The sequence below is a fragment of the Pholis gunnellus genome (genome assembly GCF_910591455.1).
Source record: "Pholis gunnellus genome assembly, chromosome: 23".
Taxonomy (NCBI): Eukaryota; Metazoa; Chordata; class Actinopteri; order Perciformes; family Pholidae; genus Pholis; species Pholis gunnellus.
Window position 1 is genome coordinate 13,427,007 of NC_136550.1, and position 20,636 is coordinate 13,447,642.

At 41.9% G+C, this 20,636-nt stretch overlaps 2 protein-coding genes across 2 annotated transcripts in view; both read left to right on the top strand.

Moving 5' to 3' along the window:
- Positions 1 to 15,476, top strand: part of tbc1d14 (TBC1 domain family, member 14) — a 38,753-nt gene extending 23,277 nt beyond the window's left edge. Inside the window, 12 exon segments of the mRNA XM_079184951.1 lie at positions 3,799 to 3,923; positions 5,555 to 5,637; positions 5,790 to 5,907; positions 7,141 to 7,247; positions 8,884 to 8,964; positions 9,098 to 9,186; positions 9,451 to 9,522; positions 11,029 to 11,157; positions 11,943 to 12,052; positions 12,173 to 12,431; positions 12,523 to 12,541; positions 12,544 to 15,476. Coding sequence (XP_079041077.1) covers positions 3,799 to 3,923; positions 5,555 to 5,637; positions 5,790 to 5,907; positions 7,141 to 7,247; positions 8,884 to 8,964; positions 9,098 to 9,186; positions 9,451 to 9,522; positions 11,029 to 11,157; positions 11,943 to 12,052; positions 12,173 to 12,431; positions 12,523 to 12,541; positions 12,544 to 12,668 — 1,317 coding nt within the window. The 3' untranslated portion in view covers positions 12,669 to 15,476.
- Positions 15,477 to 16,824: 1,348 nt separating this feature from the next.
- On the top strand, positions 16,825 to 17,753 carry LOC306714351 (monocyte chemotactic protein 1B-like). The gene is made up of 3 exons (XM_079184357.1): positions 16,825 to 16,984; positions 17,063 to 17,174; positions 17,430 to 17,753. Exons 1-3 carry the CDS (start codon positions 16,915 to 16,917, stop codon positions 17,521 to 17,523), a joined length of 276 nt encoding a protein of 91 aa, XP_079040483.1. The 5' UTR covers positions 16,825 to 16,914; the 3' UTR covers positions 17,524 to 17,753.
- The last annotated feature ends 2,883 nt before the right edge of the window (positions 17,754 to 20,636 follow it).

Here is a 20,636-nt window from a genome sequence, read left to right on the forward strand (position 1 = left end):
CAGCTGTTAGTGTGCCAACCAAAATACTTCTGCTAATTAAATCGTTCATTCATTCGTTACTGTATCGCCTCTTAAATAGGTGTCATTTGCAGTTTTCTGTCGCGCTGAATAACCAGATATGATAACATCTGTGCACAGTCTACATTAAATAGATTTGGTTGAGGTTTATTCCTCAAACGATGTGTGAAGCGAAATAAAGGATGCTGCGCTCGTTGATCAATCCTGAAACTTTACCAGAGGTTTAGGTGTAAAATCCCACAATGTGACGCTTGCTGTGACCCTCATTCACCCACCAGTTTGTCAAAGCTGGTATATGAATAACTTTTTTTTTTAAACGTAATTATCTGTGCAACACAATCGGCGGAATCAGAATTTGAGTGACGGCTCTGATTAACCTGTCCTGCAGCAGATGCCAAACAAACACACCTAGCTGCTGCCAACAACGCAGACGCCGTCTGACTCATTGACACGTTGTCCTGCGCTTGATGGGCTTTGGAAAATACTTTGGCACGCAGTGAAACCCGGCCAAGCGCCCCGCTGTGGCCTTTCATCTCGCAGCTTACATAGAGAAAGCCAGAGGTGCTTTCATGAGGATATGATGCATAGGTGCCAATCCAAGACGGCTTCACCTGCACTTGTAACTGCTTTCGAGCCCACATTGTTCCTTTTTTTTGCACATAGAAGGAACTTGCATATCATAGCATGCACAACATAATTGTGTCAGACTCTGTAGGGCCACATGGTGTGAGGCTACTTGCAGACAAACGGAAAACAACTCGACGTGCTCGTCGGAGTGCCGCTTCCTAGTGTATAGTTTTAAAGGCCATTAGCAACCGGCATGACAGCCAGTCAGTGCAGCCAGAGAGCTCTTCCACCACTACCAGGAAATTGGAGAACTGAAAGCTAGCGTGACCAAGCCGGTTGCCCTGGTGGCAGGTTATCATGGGATATAGTTGCTATTCCTGCAGCTTAAAGCTGAAAGAGTAAAGTTCCATCCTAGAAGTGACGGGATAGGAGGGCCTTCTCAACATTGTTGAGGAATAGATACGTTTTATTTTTTCATCTCATCCTTTTAAGGAAAGACTCAAGGTCTGTCACAGGGATGCATTGTGATACACACTTGTTTATGGAAAGAAAAAAATGAGCTGAGCTTCACTGTCTGTGGGAATGAGAATGCTAGTTTGAAGCTATGTAGCCCAATGGCTACTCTGTTGAATCTATCAATGCATTCATTCTGTCAGATTTATCTGTTCGCTGCTAAATTAGAGGGGGAATCCCACCGATTTACACACTAAAGTCTGTTTGCAGGTCTTGGGGAGTACTTATGCACTTGTGGAAAAAGTTATATAAAGCCTTTTGTGTTTGTAGCTCCAGAGGGAGCCGTGTGAAGTCTGATTAAAGCCTTCATCTAAAGCACTGATTCACCAGTAGGACTGGTTGTTGAGTGGCAGAGGAATGTGCTGTCACGTTTAGCCTTTACAGGCTTCTGTACTGTCAGTCAGTTATTGTTTCAGCTAATCATTTATCTGCTGTCTCACCCTGACATACTTCAAATACTTTTACACCACTCACTTCACTTTTATCACCGCACTTGCTCTCGCATCACATTCACACGTAGCTTCCCTTCCATACTCACCCTCTCAGTACAGCTTCACACGCATCCTATCTTGTGTTTCACCTTGTTGGTACCACCTGCTGCTGGACCCCCCCCCCTCTCTGCAGTATCAATATAATGTTCAGGGTACAAAGCTCTGGCTAACCTTTAATAACACAGGCACCAGTATATGTACTATGTTACCTGTTCAATAAAGCCCAGAACAAATCAATACTGACTAAAGGCAAACGTGGTCAACCATTCACAAGCGGGAAAAGCGGGAAATATTGTTTTGCATATGTGTATTATTTTAAATAAAGTGTTTTAGATGATCTGGTTAAACAAGCCATTTGGTAGCTAGCTGTATGAGCAAAGTGTTGCTAAAACTCTTAGAAATGATGGACAAAGCTACGAATATACGTGTTGAATTTTGAACTTTGTCGCCACAACTGAGTTAGCTATCAGCTGTTTCACACCATCCTATTATTTAAACCTCCTCCTCTCTTGAATACAATGTGCTAGCCTCGTGTTCAGTTAGCTACCAAGCTAGTTTTCTTGCTATCCGACAATAAACTAGCTATTGTGACTGACTAGTGCTAGCATGTTCCCAGCTAACTTGCTAGTTAGAGGTTAGCTTGCCAGGGAAGGATAGATGGATGCAGAATAGATGAAAGTGAGGCTATTGACACACGTCCACAAGGTGATACCCTGCTATCACTTTGAAATGTGGCCATTTTTTTTTTTTTTTTTTTGACATGGCCTTTCTTGAGTCTTTGCAAGATAAGATAATTCGAAACTGATCCTCTGTGTTTACTTCCCCTTTACTAAATTCTCTCTTACATTTTAGTTTTTTTCATTCACTCTCGTATCTTCCCTTTAGATATACAGAATGTCTCGCATATACCTGCCCATAAATACACAGCTTGTTTTTGCTTTTTGAATTAAGAACACAAAATATGACTGCTGCAGACTTGTTACGGCTTTTTCTTCTGTTTTATGGCATTTGTATTAATCTTGTAAAGAGCTTAGCTTTCTCTAGAAGTAAAGTTTGTGGCTATTATCAGTAATTCATGCTGGCTTTACGTCTTTTATGTCCCTCCTCTGACTTTTGTTCTGTGATTCCCTGCCTTCCTGAATCTAATTGAATTACCTTTATTTGTCTCCAAGGCTCTGGTGCAACAGACAATAACACAAGGACAGATTGATAACATGGCCGCATCACGAACAGTCCTGCGTGCACACGCACACGCACACTCCTATTGTAGGAATGGATTGTTCTGTCTGTATTGTGGCCTGTGCTGATCAATGTGAGCATCCCTGTGGCAGCACAGCGTTAAGCTGATTGCTTGCGGTCCTGCATTATTAACCAGCTCAACGCACACTGGAGGCCATTTTGGACACACAGTGGGGTGTGTGTGTGTGTGCTCGTATTGCACTTGCCCTATTTACAGTAGCTCCCTAATTACCTAGAGAGACAATGTGACAGTTTCCTGTGAAGGTCTTCCCTGAACTGTTAGTGCTCTATCACCGCCCTGATTCTGGATATTATGCTCAGAGTTCCTACCACTCACACATAAACGCACACACACACACACACACACACACACACACACACACACACACATAACCTGTATGTCAGCTGATAGTCGGCCTTGTGTTAAACTGCTCTGTGGTTGTAACAGGCTGAATGTCACATGGCCTCCTCTCTCTATAGGCCTGTATCACACTCCCAGTGGTGGAGCAGAAAGCGCACACTCATTAGAAAGCAGCTGACAAATGCTCAGAGGCCAAAAGAGCGTCGTCACAAGGTCGTCAAGACATTTCTCCGTGCTTCTGTGTGACTCAATGTACACCTACAAGTCCTCTTTTATTTCTTTTCATTTTTTAATCATCTCTCCTGACCACAACAGTGGCTTTGTGGTCAGCTGTGGCCCTTGGGGCAAATCTCTCTGGCTTTGGAGCTGCATGCATAAACCTATTCGTACTTTGACAAGGAAGTGTGTGTGTGTGTGTGTGTGTGTGTGTGTGTGTGTGTGTGTGTGTGTGTGTGTGTGTGTGTGTGTGTGTGTGTGTGTGTGTGTGTGTGTGTGTGTGTGTGTGTGTGTGTGTGTGTGTGTGTGTGTGTGTGTGTGTAAATGTTGTAATTAAAACTCCACTTTCAGTTTTTAAGTTTCTGTGCCTAAATGTGCGGTTTTCGTCGTCAGGAATATGAAACGAAGAGTGGCAGAGCTGGACCTGGCAACCCGACGTCTCCCAGGCATGGTGTGAGGAAAAACCTGGACTTTGAGCCACTCTCCACCACCGCACTCATACTGGAGGACAGACCTGCGTATGTAAACACACACACATTCTCTTCACTCTGTGGGATATCAGACTATCCCACATTTTTCTTTCTCTCTCACTGCCAGTGGAGTTTGCTTATCAGACAATAAAGCCACATTCTGTTGCCTTTCTGTCTTTATTTTCCCCTCATTCCTTCTTTATCAGTCCTCTGTCATTGGACTCCTTTCTGCATTGTTCCAGCTCGCTGTGCTGTGTCTGTTTGTATCACAGGCGGTAAAGGAGAGGTGCTGCTGAAAGTTTAATAGCCCTCCCTCAGCCTGGCTCCATTACCCTGTTTTTCTTTTTTAGCATTTTATATTTTGTTAACATACATACAGAAAGACATGCATGCGTGCGCTCGGCCTCATGTTTCATTCAGTGGTGCTGCTTAGCACTTATTCTTCGGCAACATGGTGAATGAAAACAATCGTATAATTTAGCCGGATTTCCTGTGTGTACACAAGGAAGTTTATTCTGTCCCACCATGACTGGCAAAACTCTGAGTTCAGCTGCTGCGTGCCGCCTCCCACCTCGTTCCCTTCTTTACTGTCACCCCCTGCTGGTAAAGCTCATCTAGAAAAGTGCACTTACTGTATAGTGCAAAGTGCCAGTGTTCTGGGCTTTTAGAATAAAAGCCCAAATTAGAGTGCAGTGTTATTTATATTTAAAGACGATAGAAGAAGAGTATTTTATGATGGTGCAATCATGAAACTAGCATTCCATACTAAAATCATATGAAACTCTACTGACGAGAGCTAATACAGCAAGAAGTGCAGGTAGATCATATTTGCAGAAAAATACTAAAATACTTTGACCCAATTGACAGAATGAAAATGTCATAAAATGATAATAAAAATAAATCTTAGCTCAATGTTCACTAACTTGCTTTTTCTGAAGCTTTCATCCACAACATGGGATTCATCAGCAGATTATAAAATTAATTTTTTAATTTCTGTTTGACAAGAGACAATTTATTAGCTGTTCTGGACCTTTCACTCATGGTCTTCCTCAGCACAAATAGCCCAGTTGTCTTAGAGTGTAGACTTTAACATTTGCATTCTAAATCAACATTTGAATGCTGGGTAGAATTCTTATATTTTTGTCTTTGCTTGCGTGTTAATGATGTATAAACATCTGTATTTCTGCACAGCTGCACATAAGGCTACACTGATATTTTTAGTGTTTTACTATTTGTAGAATTAGATTCCAGTGGTGGCTAAGTAGGATTGTTTCTGACTTGTGTGATCCAAACATTTCCAATAACTGCAGGGTGTTGTACATTTCAAAAGTCAAAATGTATTGAAAAAAGATGGATGTATTCATGTCCAAAAGTTTTTAATTTAGCAGCACAATAAATTACATTTATATAACCACAATAACAAAACAATCTAAAACGTCATCAAATATGATGACAGACTTCCAAAGCTTCATGCGTAAACCTCAATAGAAGCTTTGAATGTATAAAAATGACATCCGGTACAGCCCACGATGCAAAATGAATGTAAAGCTCCTAAATGGACCTTGAGCAGCAGTGTTGTGTTACATCACAAGCCTGCTCAACATGAATAATGCAAGCAAAGCTCAGAGAACACATAGGCGCTAATCCATTTCCTTTGTGTTGATGTATGTGTGTTACAGGAATCTGCCTGCCAAGCCAGCCGAGGAGGCTCAGAAACACAGACAGCAGTATGAAGAGATGGTGGCCCAGGCCAAGAAGAGAGGTGAGCTCATCTTTACAACGTAATCAAGGTTCTTGTGTCGTCCCAGAGCTTCTGAAGCTGGGCACACGACTACAGGACTGAACGGACGATGTCTCTCTTGAGACTGCGTTCCACCTCTTTCATTAACGTTCTAACTTAACTCCTGTCTGTAGAGTTGAAGGAGGCTCAGAAGAGAAAGAAGCAGCTGGAGGATCGCTGTAAGCTGGAGGAGAGCATCGGCACCGCCGCCCAGATCTGGAATCAGGAGATCTTGCCTAACTGGAGTACAATGTGAGTACAAACGACGACTTGAGTTTAGAATGAGGAATATACTGAACACACCTTCACTGTTTGTGGATCGCAGAAGCTAACAAAGCAATATGGAGAGAGACAGGAAGGGATGTGTCGAACCATTTTATCTCTCCCTCCTTGTCCTCCTGATCTAACAGACGGAGATGTGAGTGGAACCAACAGTCCCTTGTAGCTCCGTATAGCGCTGAACTCTAAGCCCGCCCCCTCTTTAGTGGCCCTAACAAACGCAACGGCTTTAATTTAAATCCCTCTTGTAACTATACACCACTTAAATATTCGGTTTCACCATGAAATCCATCGCAGTACAGAAGCTAAAGACGCTTTGATTTCAGTTTCTCTGGGACTTTAACTTCTTTGCAGGGAGAAGAATTTTTCCAGTACAAACACTGCATTGTGCTGAAATTCTCTAAATGTAACAATTTTAAGATGAAAAACAGCCAGGGATCTTTTGGGAACCACTTCAAGCTTGTCAGAAGTAAAGTAATGTACTACTGTGGATGGGGGCAACACCTTCAAAAATAAATATGACTTTAAGTCCTAACTATCTCCTTAATGCCAACATGGGGTCACTAATCGTCTGTTTTCTTAACAGTGCACCAAATCATAATCACGCGACTGGTTTTTGGCATTCATTGTGATGTCACAGGTTGCACCATGTCGGGAGCATACGCCCAACAGCTGCTGTGGACGAGCACTGCAGTGAGAAAAAAACAAACGCGTCACATGCAAACATTATGATTCATTATGAGTTAATTATCATTAACAACACACAACCTGTTTTACAAGCATAACTGCCACACTGTCATTCCAGCCTGTTGATTTGAATTAACAACAGTGTCATACAGTCATGTTGGATTCCATATCATGGTTTCACCACTCCTCCAAGTGTAACACTTCGGACTAAGTTCAGTAACTTTTTCCCCTAAGTGTGAAAATTGGGGAGGTCTTTGCAAAGCGTCTAGTTTATGTGATCTTGTTTTACCAACTGAGTAAAATATGATGCTAACATAAAGAGTAAAAGATGTTTGGGTTATTTTTTCTCTGAAGGGAAGTCATTTCCTGGAATAAGTGACTGCAGCAGTGGAGGAACTGACTGCCACCTTGTGGTTCTGATCAATAAATGATAGTTTCTTTCTATGAAACACAACTATCAAGCAGCCTCTTGTGTGCTCCACTTTCCTTTCTCATTTAACCCACGTTGACCCTCCCCAGGTGCACATCTCGACGAGTGAGAGACCTCTGGTGGCAGGGCCTCCCCCCCAGCGTAAGAGGCAAAGTGTGGAGCCTGGCCGTGGGCAACGAGCTCAACATCACACACGGTACGAGTGTGCGTCTGAGAGTGTGTGTGTGGTAATGATGGCTCAGAATGTCCGTAGCTGTGCCTGCCCTGTGACTGTCATGTCCTGATCTGCACTCTGACCTGACTGCTTACACCAGTATGCACACACACACACACACACACACACACACACACACACACACACACACACACACACACACACACACACACACACACACACACACACACACACACACAGGTGTCTCAGGGAATAAGTGGCAGTGAGATAAATAGAAGAGGAAGGAACAGTGTGTTCATTAAGAAGGAGCATGGTCCAATGATTATCCCAGTACAAGAGGGAACAAGTAGCATTTCAATGAGTTCTCAAGTCATGATGGAGATTACACACACACACACACACACACACACACACACACACACACACACACACACACACACACACACACACACACACACACACACACACACACACACACACACACACACACACACACACAACAAATAGTCCTTTTCTAGATCTGGGCACAAAAAGGATCGATTACAGGTCTCGTTTGCCTGGAGATGTTTGGATACGTCTTGATACTTTGTTATTAGCGAGTAGCGATACCCAGCCCTGCTGAAGAGACTCATTGACATGATGCGTGACCCCGCCTCTTACCCTAACCTTAACCATCACAACTAAATGCCTAACCCTAACCTCAACATTAAAACTGAGTCTGCACACTCAAACAGGCCTTTGAGGAAGTGAGGACCGGCCAAAATGTCCTCACTCCGAAGGTCTAAAACTGAAATTGGTCCTCACAAAGATAGATGTACGCCGACACACACACACTGCAGATTCATTCTCCACTTTCTAAAAGAGCACCAACGTAGAGCTGCTCTGCGAGAGCTCCTCAGCACCCCGAGGGCTACTTGCACATAGATAAGCGCTCGCTGAATGCTGAGCTGGTCCACTCTGCTTCGTACTATTCCGCCTCAGGAGAGCAGTGCTATGCATTATCGCTCTGCTCACACACTCGTACAAAGCTCAGTCTGAGTGGCAGCTCGGTGACGGTACTCCCCCATTTTAAGTAAAGTAGAATTATTACTGCTGATAATGCTACTACTAGCATTTCTACTATTATTGAAGGGGGCTTATCATGAAAAACTCACTCAGGCTCATGAGAAATCTGACACACAGACAGGTTACGCATGTTTTTAGATTCACTTGCACTTCCCGAGGATGTCACCTTTTATCCACGGTCTCTGATGTCCATCACAAATACACATACATCACAAATACACATCCAGAAGAAGAGATGGTCCTCGTAACTCCAGAATCATTACATTTTTAGGTTTTCCTCAGTATCAAAGTAATCCGGTGATCGTTGTCTGTACATGCAGGGGTATGCTGTGGACAGGAAGTGCTACTAGCTAGTTCAGCATGCTTTCACTGGTGCCAGTTTGCCAAATGTAAACAAATGTTTGCTGTTTAATTAAAGGAACTGTAAAACTTCTGAGAATTGAGGGAGATCTCTTTTTTTCCTTTAGTCACCTTGAGTGTCGCTGCTGCAGAGTAATGTGAAGAGCTGGATCCTTTTTATGGTTTCTGTCCAGTCATCATGTCCTCATGTCTCATATTGATCGTACTGTGGTGCTGCTGTGTGTCCCTGCAGAGCTGTACAGCATCTGTCTGGCCCGGGCCAAAGAGAAGTGGAGGAGCACGCCGGCACATTCCTTAGAGACCGAACCTGAAGGTAGAGACAGCATGGATCTTGTGGCCCTGTCCTATAGTCTTGGTCCATCTGGGCTAACAAAAGTAAAGTCACTGGGATGTCAGATTAGAGGTTATACTATACACGTTTTAGGATGTTTTGTTCTGTCTTCCAGATCCTGGTTCGTCAGATCGGGAGTCGAGTCTGGAGCTGATCAAGCTGGACATCTCAAGAACCTTCCCCCATCTGTGTATCTTCCAGCAGGTCAGTGAGAGAAGCTTGGCCCCCCCCCCTACAAAATACGTAGTTTTATTGTATCAAAACTGTCTCATTCAGCTTTTTAATTCTATTTAATACAATGTTGCCCTGGTAACCTTGGCAAGAACTAAGGGAAGCTCAGTGACATTGCTCTGATGATATTGTATCACAGTAAATCTGACGCCTAACTTTCTGGGACAGGCTGTGTGTGCGAGTGTATTTCTGCCCTGTTTGTTCCATTGTCTTCATTATTTCTCTGTCAATCGTCAGGGCGGGCCATATCATGATGTGCTGCACAGCATTCTGGGAGCATACACCTGTTACCGGCCAGACGTTGGCTACGTAAGTCACACACGCACCAAACATAGCGTGACATCCTGCTGTGATACTGAAGCACGTTTTACACTTTTGAGTCACACTTTTTTACAGTATTGTACTCTTATGTTAAGATGGTTATAAATGACACCGCACAGACCTGGGTCTCCCACTCAACACCTACGTCGTCTATTGTTATCTTTCATAAGCAACGTTTGTATGAGCTGCATGTTCCGGTTTGTTCCGAGTGTGGGCTGTCATTAAATGATCATATTCAAGTGTTAATGTACATTTATTGCATACAACCGAGACTTAAAGGCATCATTTTAAACTTCAAATGTTGAATTGAATCACTGACTTAATATATTTCTGATATATTTGATAAATATTTTTCACATCTTTTACTAATTGTTTTCTATGAGTGCGGGGGTTGTAATCAACAGTCCACCACGTCCCCTGGACATGTGATTAAATCTGATGGGATACCAACATCCTGCAGCTTTATTGATCATTAATGTAAATCCCATAAATCATGTTAGTGCTACATTCACTACATGATAAAAATACTTCATTCACTAAATAATATTTGTATGTCATTTATTGGTATATTTCACATATTTTACTAATGTTATTTTGGATATTTTCAGATATCTTTTGGATATGTTTAAAATATTTAGCCGATGTTTTTCACTACAAATTTTCACAAATCTTACTAACATTTTTTACATATATATTTTCCGCAAAATCTTTTCACATTTTTTCACATAGTTTCTTCAGTTATTCTGTTCTCACTACGATTAGTATTGATAAATGAATACATTAGGTATTGACTGGTATCGGCATCAATAGAAACAAACCACACACCCTCGATTCAACGAGAGGAATGTGTCAAATTAGGCCAGTGACAGATTCATGGTGGGGGTTGTGGTCAGTTTCCACATTACACAGAAACCCTCACACCTCATCGTCCATCGTCCAGTGTGAAACCTCTCCAGTTAGAGCTGGATGTTCTTTGACGCCGTGCTCTTATAATGAAGTCGTGTTTGCACTTGTGTCATTCTTCAAAACCACATTGTGCTTGGAGATGCTGCGGTTTGCCTCGCTGCTCCTCACTGCAGTCCCACGCTGTGTGCTTCGGTACAAATGACTGTGACTTCCTGCACTGACCCCAACCCCTGTGCTGCTACGCACACAATCTATGCATTCACCTCTGTGCAGCTGTTTCTGTTTTGTTCTTTGCATCCGTCTGCATCAGCATTTTATGTTTCCATCATAAATATCCAGACTGAAGCTCAGCTGTCTATGATTGCATTAGTTTGAAATGTAATTAGATTTAGGGCTCACAGAAGTCACCTCTAGCAGGTGTTGCTTGCCGCCGGATTCGCATTCAGAGACGGAAGTCAAAGTATACGTTTCATTATAACACCTTTTTTTTTTTTTTTGTAATGCTTGCAAGACCACCGTTAGACCACAGTTCTTTTCTGCTTTGTTTGCCTGTGCAAACTGTGTGTGTGTTTGTGTGTGTTTGTGTAGGTGCAGGGCATGTCGTTCATCGCAGCAGTGCTGATCCTGAACCTTGACACAGCGGACGCCTTTATAGCTTTTGCCAACCTGCTCAACAAGCCCTGTCAGATGGCCTTCTTCAGAGTCGACCACAGCCTTGTCAGTACACACACACACACACACACACACTGCACACAGGCTATTTAGAATCTTTACTTGTACTGTTTGTATTTGTGGACACACACACACACACACACATATTTAGGTATTCAAACGCCACCTTTTTACACAGATGTCCAATAAGTCTTGATGGTAAATGGACTCGACTGAAGCAGTAAATTCCTCAGTGCTTCATATTGACCCAGAAATCTGAGTTCTCAGAGAAAATGTGAGAACAGAGGACGTTCTGGACGAGGATACGTCTATTGGCTGACTCTGATATTAAGCCGTATGTGTTGGAGTCCGAGTTTCCGTCTGAAGAAATGCAGCAGGGAGAGGCTGAGGCTGCGTTAGCCAAGCAAGAAGATCTGGCCACATCTCAAGCTAACATGCAATGCATGCTGGTACGTGTAGGCACTACCGGCACAGCTCAGCGAGCAGCAAGAGAACACAATTTATTGATTCAATGAACTACATTTACCATCAACACCGATTACACATAGATACATCATTTTAATTAATATCATCATCATAATATACAAAATGTAGTTACTTTGTTTTGTCCGACCAACAGTTTAACACTCTCAAAAAATCACATAAGACTAATGGAAACAAGCAAACATTTAAGTTTTAAAGAAATGACTGAAGTATCCAGTAAAGCATTGTAAGGGATGGCAGCATTAAAGTGCCTCTACAGACGCCTCACCTCGCTGCCCATTGGACACCACCTGTTTATTTTGTGTGTCACTCTATGAGACCAGCTTCCCCTCTCTCTCTCTCTACAGATGTTGACTTACTTTGCGGCATTTGAAGTGTTCTTTGAAGAAAACCTACCAAAGCTCTTTGCACATTTCCAGAAAAACAGCTTGACGCCCGATATTTACTTAATCGACTGGTGAGTTTCAACCGTTCCCTCCTCATTTCTGCGGCTCATGAGGCTCAGTTCAGATATGTATTCTCGTTTTCCGTCACTTTTAATTGAATTACTGTTCCCTTATTCTCGTCTTCCCTCCAGGATCTTCACGCTGTACAGCAAGTCCCTGCCGTTGGACCTGGCGTGTCGGGTGTGGGACGTGTTCTGCAGAGACAACGAGGAGTTCCTGTTCCGCACGGGGCTGGGCCTGCTGCGTCTCTACCAGGACGTCCTGACCACCATGGACTTCATCCACATGGCTCAGTTCCTCACCCGCCTGCCCGAGCTCATCCCCGCCGACCAGCTCTTCCAGCACATCGCCGCCATTCACATGACTAGCCGCAACAGGAAGTGGGCGCAGGTAGGACGACGCAGCTTTTCCATTTTAGGGTTTTTAGGTTAGTTTTTCTTCTTTTTTTTTTAAAAGACCGTACCTCCCTCCATCTCCTCAGGTTCTGCAGACGTTGCAGAAAGATCCAGAGCGAGGCAGCCCGGTGCTGAGGCGCTGAGCCGTCACACGCTACTGGACTCAACCAGTCCTCCCCTCCAGCCCTCGATGGGGGGAAACTGGACCCTCAACAGGCCGCATGGACCCTGAGAAAGACCTTTTAAGCTCAGTGGAACTTATCCGGTTGTAGCCGCTGTGATAAACCTCGTCCCCTAGAGCCGCATCACTGCTCCAACTGGAACCAGGACTCTAGAGGGGGGGTTTATCAGTGACGATGAGGGTGGGGTGTGGAAAGGAATACGAGGCCTTATTTATCTCCCACCGCCCCTCCTCTGCTGAGAGGCTGTAGAATGTATCACACACTCCCACATTCAGCAGGCGGATCCAGGTCTGCACAGACCACAGAGATACCACTCTTAGATCTGAAGTCAACACTCTTTCTAGCTACAGTTCCACTTGTCTCTTCTTTAAATGTGGCTATTTCTATGACAAAAACAAAAGTCCATATGTGACTCTCCAATCTCAATAAGTTCCGGTCAGGGAAAGTGAGAGTAAAGTCTTCAAATGAATCTCAGACACTGTTGAAATGTGTGAAGTGGAACTCCAGCTGGTGTCTTTGTTTCTGCACTTTTTTTTCCCCCTCAAATCTTAACTTTGATTTTGATCTCGGTGTGCTTTTCATTTGTGTGTTTTTTCATTTGGTACAGATTTGTGTTTCCTGATCCATTCCATGAAGTCAACTCTTGGCTCTTTGAGCTAAAAAAAAACATGAAATGCACATAACTCGGTGTCTCTGAGAGCGCCGCGCGGTTACATTAGTTTTTAAGAAGTCATGAGCTGCTAGTAAAATGACTTTTACGCTTTATTTATGTCAATGAAACTGGAGTAAAGGAAAGTAGAGTAAAGCGTCGGACACAGACTTCCCTAAATGTTAGAGGTCCATTTCAGCCTGTTGGTGCGATGTCTTTAAAATGTATTTATTTAATATTTATCAAAAGGACACAAGTGAAGGCTTGCTGCTGAGCCTCTCTTGATGACAATAGTAGTCGATATGCACTGTAGCCGCTCTGATCCGAGGGCCTCGACACTGCAACTTGACAATCGGCCGTAGGGAGCTGCTCTCCATCGGTCTGTATCTGTGGCCGAGTCTTGCCTGTGGTTTATGTGGCGTGTCTGTTTTTTGTTTTTTTACAGAATCAGTCTGACTGGTTGTTCTGCCTCACAAATGGCCGATTTTACCTTTTTTTAGCAGCGTTTCTCTTCACGTTTTTGCTGCCTCTAACTCGAGCACAGGAGACGGTTCCACAGATGTAAACAGGTGGCTAGTCCGTCTGTTAGGATTACAGATTGTTACTTCCTGTCACGTAGACCATAATGTGTGTCAGCGGTCACCCTGCCCTCTGCTGTGTGCCGCTGCCGCTGCGTTCACACACCGTGGTTAATGTGTCACTTCTTCCTGACCAGCAGTGGGCGGGGCCAGTATCGACATCACTGCTGCTTGAGGTTTTATCACCAGCATTGTTTTGATGAGTTAACACAAGCTATAGACACTTTCTTCTTCTTGATAATCAGCTAAGAACAAGTGAAGCACCATCTTACTGTTGATTACGATGGCCCATTGTAGGTAGAGAAAAATAAATGACTGAGCCGGGAGAGGGGGGTGATAAGCTGAGGAAAAAAACACAATTCCAAGATTAAATATGTACATTTATGGGAAAACACTGATATTGTCTGAGTTTAAATTGGTTAATCTACAAGTTAAAAAACTTTTTCTTCAAATTAGGCTCGGCCAGTTCCCGTCAATGTCTCCTCAAAGTCAGGATGCTTATGATAATGTGGTGATTGAGTATTTCCTCCTTGCTAAACTCAGTGGGAAAGTATCATTTCATTGGGTCATTTACTCCAAGCGGCAGAGTCTGTGATTCCTTGACACAGGAAAAAACTAACTTTTGGTCATGACTTTTTTCTCTTCTCAGAAATGTAACACTTTATGCTGTTTTTTTTTTTTTCTCAAATATGAACCCCTCCCCTTCAGTATGTTTTTCTTTTGACCTAAAATGGCCTTAAGAAGCCGTCATAGTTGAGCCCATAGGGGAATGTTAAATATCTTTTGTTTGTGAGTTGCCCATTTTGCACAGACCTATTCATGAGATAAAAGTTGAAGAAGTGCAGACAGTGACTGTCCCGTTATTGGCTGTGAAGCTGCCTCATCTGATGTGCTGCTGATCTTGTGTATGGAGGAGGTGCATCTAAGTGATGCCGAGACGTCTGCTGTCCCCACTGAGACGAGACCAAACACTCTTAAGGGCCTGGACCACAGGTGAAGTACACCACGTCTTCTGGGTTTAAAAACAAAACAATACAGGAAGCACCTTGAATCATCAGCTTGTTTGGTTCATGCCTGCTAACAGACAGTGTTTGCGTCAGCTCAGCAGCACAACACTTTGTGATTGCACCACACACACACACACAGTCCCCCAGTGGGGTGACAAACCGCAGGACTGCAATAAAGCTTTTTGCACATCCACGTGAGCCTTTGAGTTGTGCCTCGCATCATCACTTCATGTCATCACTTGCAGGTTTAAACGGGTTGTCTGCTTGTCATCCTTTTTAGTTTTAACTTTTTTGTGTGCTTAAGTAGTGACGGTGAACGTTGAAGTGTGTGTGCTTTCTGTGCATGTGTTAAGTTTGCAGAATGAGATCCGTTAGTTACTGGTTAGTTGTTACATTAAAGGCTGGCTCTCCCAGCTCGACCAACACTACCTACTTCATCACAAAAACACACAACGCTGTATGATCGCCAGAAACTAAGTTCAATACAATTTGAATAAAATGTGTATTATGCTGGTATTTATTGGCTTCTGGTTTGCATTACTTTTTCCCCCACAAGAGACGTGTTGTCCTGTCGAGGACTGATGGACGTACATGGAGACAGTAGTTACCATGCAACTTAATCTCACTTGAACTGTATATGAACAGTGGTTTTATTAAAATAAAGAGATGTACATATTCAACCAGGAGCAGTGTGTCTTAACTGAATTGAAGGGTTTTACTTCCCTCGACAGCTTTATTTGGGTATTCTTGTCTGATAAACAGTTAATATGTATAGAGGGCTTTTATTTTGAAAGGTAAGAGCAGAAGGAGTGGATCTGGTCAGACTAGAGAGCTTCTGTGTTATTAAAGGTCACATTATATTTTGAATATGTCCATTTCATAACATAGTCAGTTGATGCCTTTATTCACGGTGTGGAAGCTCAGAAAAATCGGCCTTGCGCTGATAAATTATATTACATAACGTAACATCTCATGACAGAAACTACAGTTCGAACAAATAGAATGTGCCAATTAATAGCATGCAAGAAACAACCTTGTGTAAAGGTCAAAAATATGAAAAATAAAGTACAGCAGCTTTAATAGTCTTGTTGCAGCATTGCATTCTGGTCTATTCAGGCAACCTTTTGAAATAGTTTTTCCATTTTTTATGATTGATTTTTTTCAATTGTGACTGATTTAATGCCTTTGCTCGAAGCGAGTGACGGTTCGTCTTTTTTTTTTACACATTTCGTTGAGTTTACTCTGCGTAGGGAGGACGAATCAGCGCGTGGAAACGGTTGTACAATATCTTCTGTAACTCTGAGGAGAGCTCTTTAAAGTCTGAGAAAATAACCCCTGATGAGTCAGTAGAATTCTCTTTTTCAGCAAGTTGCATTATGGGAAATAAAGAATCCAGTGACACAGCTGTGCAAGTTGTAAACGGTGGTTGTAAGTGGACTCACAGAAATGACTCGAATCAACACATGCTGTACTTTGAGCTGTTCTTAGATTGATCTCTTTGAGCGTTGGGGGGGGCATTTGCAGAAGAGAAAATTGTCGATGTTAAAATTTAAAAACGTTTTCTGAGCACCTAAAGAGCCTTTCATCCATGATGGCATAAAAGTTGAGATTTAAAGTGCATATTTGACAGACTAGACCAGTTACTAGCATATTAAATGGGATAAAAAGAAAGAAATTACTCCCAAGTGCAAAAAAGATCACAAATATTTAATTCCAGTGTCTTATTAGGTCTTTTATTTCATATAGATGTAGGAGTTGTTTGGGGGCTGTTGGTTTTTTGTCTGAGCTACATCTCCGGGCGAACCACAACTGCATTTCCTGTAATCTACCTCAACCTTTTGAAAAAGTGAGTGGAACGTTTCCGTAGCCGGCAACTTTAGTTGCTGTGAAACCACAGCTGCCCTCCCTCCTCCACACTAGTGACACCTTTTAGAAGAAAAAAAAGAGAAAAGTCCCCTTCGATCTTGATAAACCTAACAACGCACCACCTTGTATTTAGAAGCCCTTCACTGAAGATAAAGAGCAGCTGTGGTTTTAATCTCCATCTTCACATCAAGTCACCATGAGGACCACTCGCATCCTTCTGCTCAGCATCCTTGGATATGCGCTGATCGCCTCTGTGATCTGCAGCAGTAAGATAACCTTAGATTTATCATTCAAACACATTGTGTGTGTGACTGATAAATACATTACTTCATTATTTCCTTCAGATGGAATCGGCCCTGATGACTGCTGCTTCACTCCTTACCCGAGGAGACTGAAAAAAGGTCTCATCAGAACATATTACATGACTGATCACCGATGCCCCAAGTCTGCAGCCATGTAAGTTTACCGTATCCTTATTTTTTGTATAATACAATGAACTTTGATAAGCAGAATGAGTTGTTACTACTTTTTAAATTAATTTAATTTTTTTCTCATATCTGTATATTGCATACAATCTTTTTAACATTTAATTTGTGATAATAAATCTTACTTTTGGTCCCCATTTCCTACTTTCTCTTTGGTTTCCTTCTTGTCTTCATTATTTGTCTCAATTTCTGACCATTATGTCATTTATTGATCTATTTATTTCAGCATGGTTACGATAAAGGGTCGTCACATCTGTGTGGATCCGAAGCTCCCCTGGGTTGTGGGCATCATGAAAAGTGTGGACGAAGGCACCTTTTGAACCAGCTGCCTGCTCGCCCTCCTTCAAAGATACTGTGGCTTACGATGCTTCATCAAATCGTATACTATGAAATACATGTTACGATCAAAATTTGTTGATTTTGCCTCCAGATGGAGTCATTTTGAGCTTGTATTGGCACACTGACCAACTTATCCTGTGCTTTTAATATTTCTTTTGGATGCTTTGTAATACCCAACCTCATACAAATACAGCCAATCATGTAAAGCTTTGCCTTGTGTCTTCTCAATTCCTTTTTTTTTTCTTTTCTATAAAACATGAAGACAGCAGTGACTTCACAGGTTGAACGATATTTGATCAAAACATGGGAGAAATAATATATTATAAATAAAAATAAAATAAGTTATTAATTAAAAATAATAATTGTCATTAAAAATAATGATTATTGTATTTTTGAAAAAACAACTAAGTGGTAATAAGGAAAAAAATAATAAATAAATGAGAAGGGGGGGTTGTTAACAAATCACCACAAAGAAGAATATCACAACAAAATCAAAAATGCGAATATCAAAAGTGAAATGAAGCTAACATGATACAGCTATAACAACAATATACACATCTCATGGGAAGACAAGACTCCTAAATGTGTTAGAAGACTTGATTTAAAAGCGGAGATGGTGCAGATCAAATATTAACTGGTCAACTGTTCCCATGCCTCAGAAGATCTAAGATATCTTGTGGGACAATTAAAGTTTTGCAAAGACGCTAAACCCCGGGTTGATGTGGGAAGAGGCCCACTGTTCATCTGTATGTTAGAGCAGGAAGGCGTGGTTTAATCCATCAGTAACGGAGCAGCGTGAATCCACTCTTTAAACTCTGTGTTTGGTCTCTTCCAACTCCTCAGAAAAATAAGCCTATCTGGCTCATAGCTGCTAAAGGCTCCACTAAATTCACCAGCTAGTCTCCAACCGTGTCTATGTACTGTTTGCTGTTGAACAGGGAGTGTACAGTGGGTTTTTAGAGCCCTGAAACATCTGCAGCATTACAAGACCGGTGAAAGTGAACCAGAGCAGTAAAGTTGTGGGCCAGACAAACAAAAATGAGCTGAAACTCAAAACTATGTATGAAAGTTTAGAGTTAGGTAGAGATTTGGATGAGAAGGGTGATACCACTGCTCTGCTATCTGTATGATATGAAGCTACAGCTGGCATCCAGTTAGCTTAGCACAAAGACCAGAAACAGGGGCTAGCTCCACCCAAGTCTAAAAACGGCCAGGAAGTAGTCTTTCTTAACCCTACGTAAGATAACAAATTGTCGGTTTTACATTTTGTTTTTGTACAGATTAAAAAAAAACATAAAAACAGTTATCTTTAGGTGTTTTGGTAGATGAACTATGATACTTTGGGACAGAGCCAGGCTAGCTAGCCGGGGTTTCCCTCTGTTTCCAGTCTTTGTGCTAAGCTAAGCTAATATGCTGCTTGCTCCAGCTACATTATGGAGAGTGGAATTGGTCTTTTCATATAACTCTTTGTAAGAAAAGTGATAAGCATATGTTAATGGTACTGTCCTTAATAGGATTTTGGAATTATGGTAAATACAGGTGTTTGATACGGTAGCCTATGCTGACGTTACTTTCTAATGCTAACATTACTCGTTTGTTCCATGTAACAACTGCCTACACTGCAAAGCAACCCAAAAAAGGTAGACGGACTTCTCAATAGAGTCTAACAATATCAGCAACGTGTTCCAGAGATGGAGAGAAAAATGTTGCTAATAGTTTAGATCCTTCTGACCGCAGCTCATGGCTGCAGCTACGGTTAGCCGAAGGGTAAACCGGCTTTGACGATGTTGTGGATAGCTGGAGCCTTGAATCCCAGTATGTCATCCCAAGATGCATGACAAAGACAACAGGCCGGTTGTTCTCATAGAATTGCAGCTATGTAAGGGCATCAGGGATGATTAAAATGAATGACTAATATTCATACAGGTTACTGTATAAAGGATGATTACATACTTATAAATTCTTGACAAATTGACATTGAAGGTTTCTTTCAGTTAAAATATGGGGTTTTGTACAGTAAAATATCATCTGCATAGAGGATTATTTTATGTTGAAGGTTTGAATTGTATTGTTATGCTGTATAGCTGAAGTATGTGGCGCTGTATGCATTACAGGCTAACCTATGGTGCAGGTGAGAAATAAACAGATTTTTTTTACATTGTTGCCAAAGAATGTGTTGTCATTCCCTTTCTCACTATTTTGAAAATACTGTGTTGTAAATGTTAAGATTTGGGGTTGCACAATTATGTTGATTAATATTGTAGGCTACTCAAACTGGCATTCACATCCAAGCATCTGTTTTCCAATGAATATTATTTTATTCACTATTATTTTTTATTATATTATTTCTGTCGTCTATTATTTTCCAAATTGGTGCATTTTAGCAAGAAAATAGCAAAACATCAAAGTGCACACATTTTCAGTTTGTCACATAATTCTACCTTGTGCTGCTAGAGTGTGCAACATAAAACAATTCTGTCTTTAGTTTTATGTAGTTTTGATTATGCTGCCACCTTCTGGTACAGCGGTTCTCCAGAACTCATGAAAATGATCTTCAGAATGCTCAAAACAAGCTGATTACCTCCCTCTACACATTAAACCTTTACATTTTTTTTTTAAATCTCAATTTTCTAACAGTGTAAATTAGAATGAATCAAACTAAGTCTCACTTAAAGTAGATTGTAGGAATTAGAAGAGGTCTGCCATTATATTCAAGTGCCTGTGACTCTGCCAGGGCAGTTCATTTAGACCTTCTTTCTGATGGCATTCTGAAGATTCATTGGCCAAGGCACCAAGGTTGAAACTGGGGGCCATGCACACAACCTCGAGTGCTCTCCATGAATCATGCACAGTATTCCGCTTTTAGCTAAGTTCATCTTGAGGCCAGAGGTTTGGAAAAGAATTGCAAGACTTTTAGAATTTTGAAGTCGTGACTAAAATAAAGAGTATTCTTTCCTTATGAGATGAACTCAATGTTGGCGCAACATTGGCCTTGGCACCAATCAACCAAGCCAAATTCCTTGTATGTGCAAACGTACTTGGCAATAAACCGATTCAAATTCTGGGTGGTAGGTTTAGCATTTTGGTAGCCAGC

Excerpts from the sequence above, each read along its gene's own strand:
- LOC306714351 (XM_079184357.1), top strand. The coding sequence starts at position 16,915 with ATGAGGACCACTCGCATCCTTCTGCTCAGCATCCTTGGATATGCGCTG. Across the intron at positions 16,985-17,062 it reads CGCCTCTGTGATCTGCAGCA|ATGGAATCGGCCCTGATGAC; the intron begins GTAAGATAACCT and ends TATTTCCTTCAG. Across the intron at positions 17,175-17,429 it reads TGCCCCAAGTCTGCAGCCAT|CATGGTTACGATAAAGGGTC; the intron begins GTAAGTTTACCG and ends TATTTATTTCAG.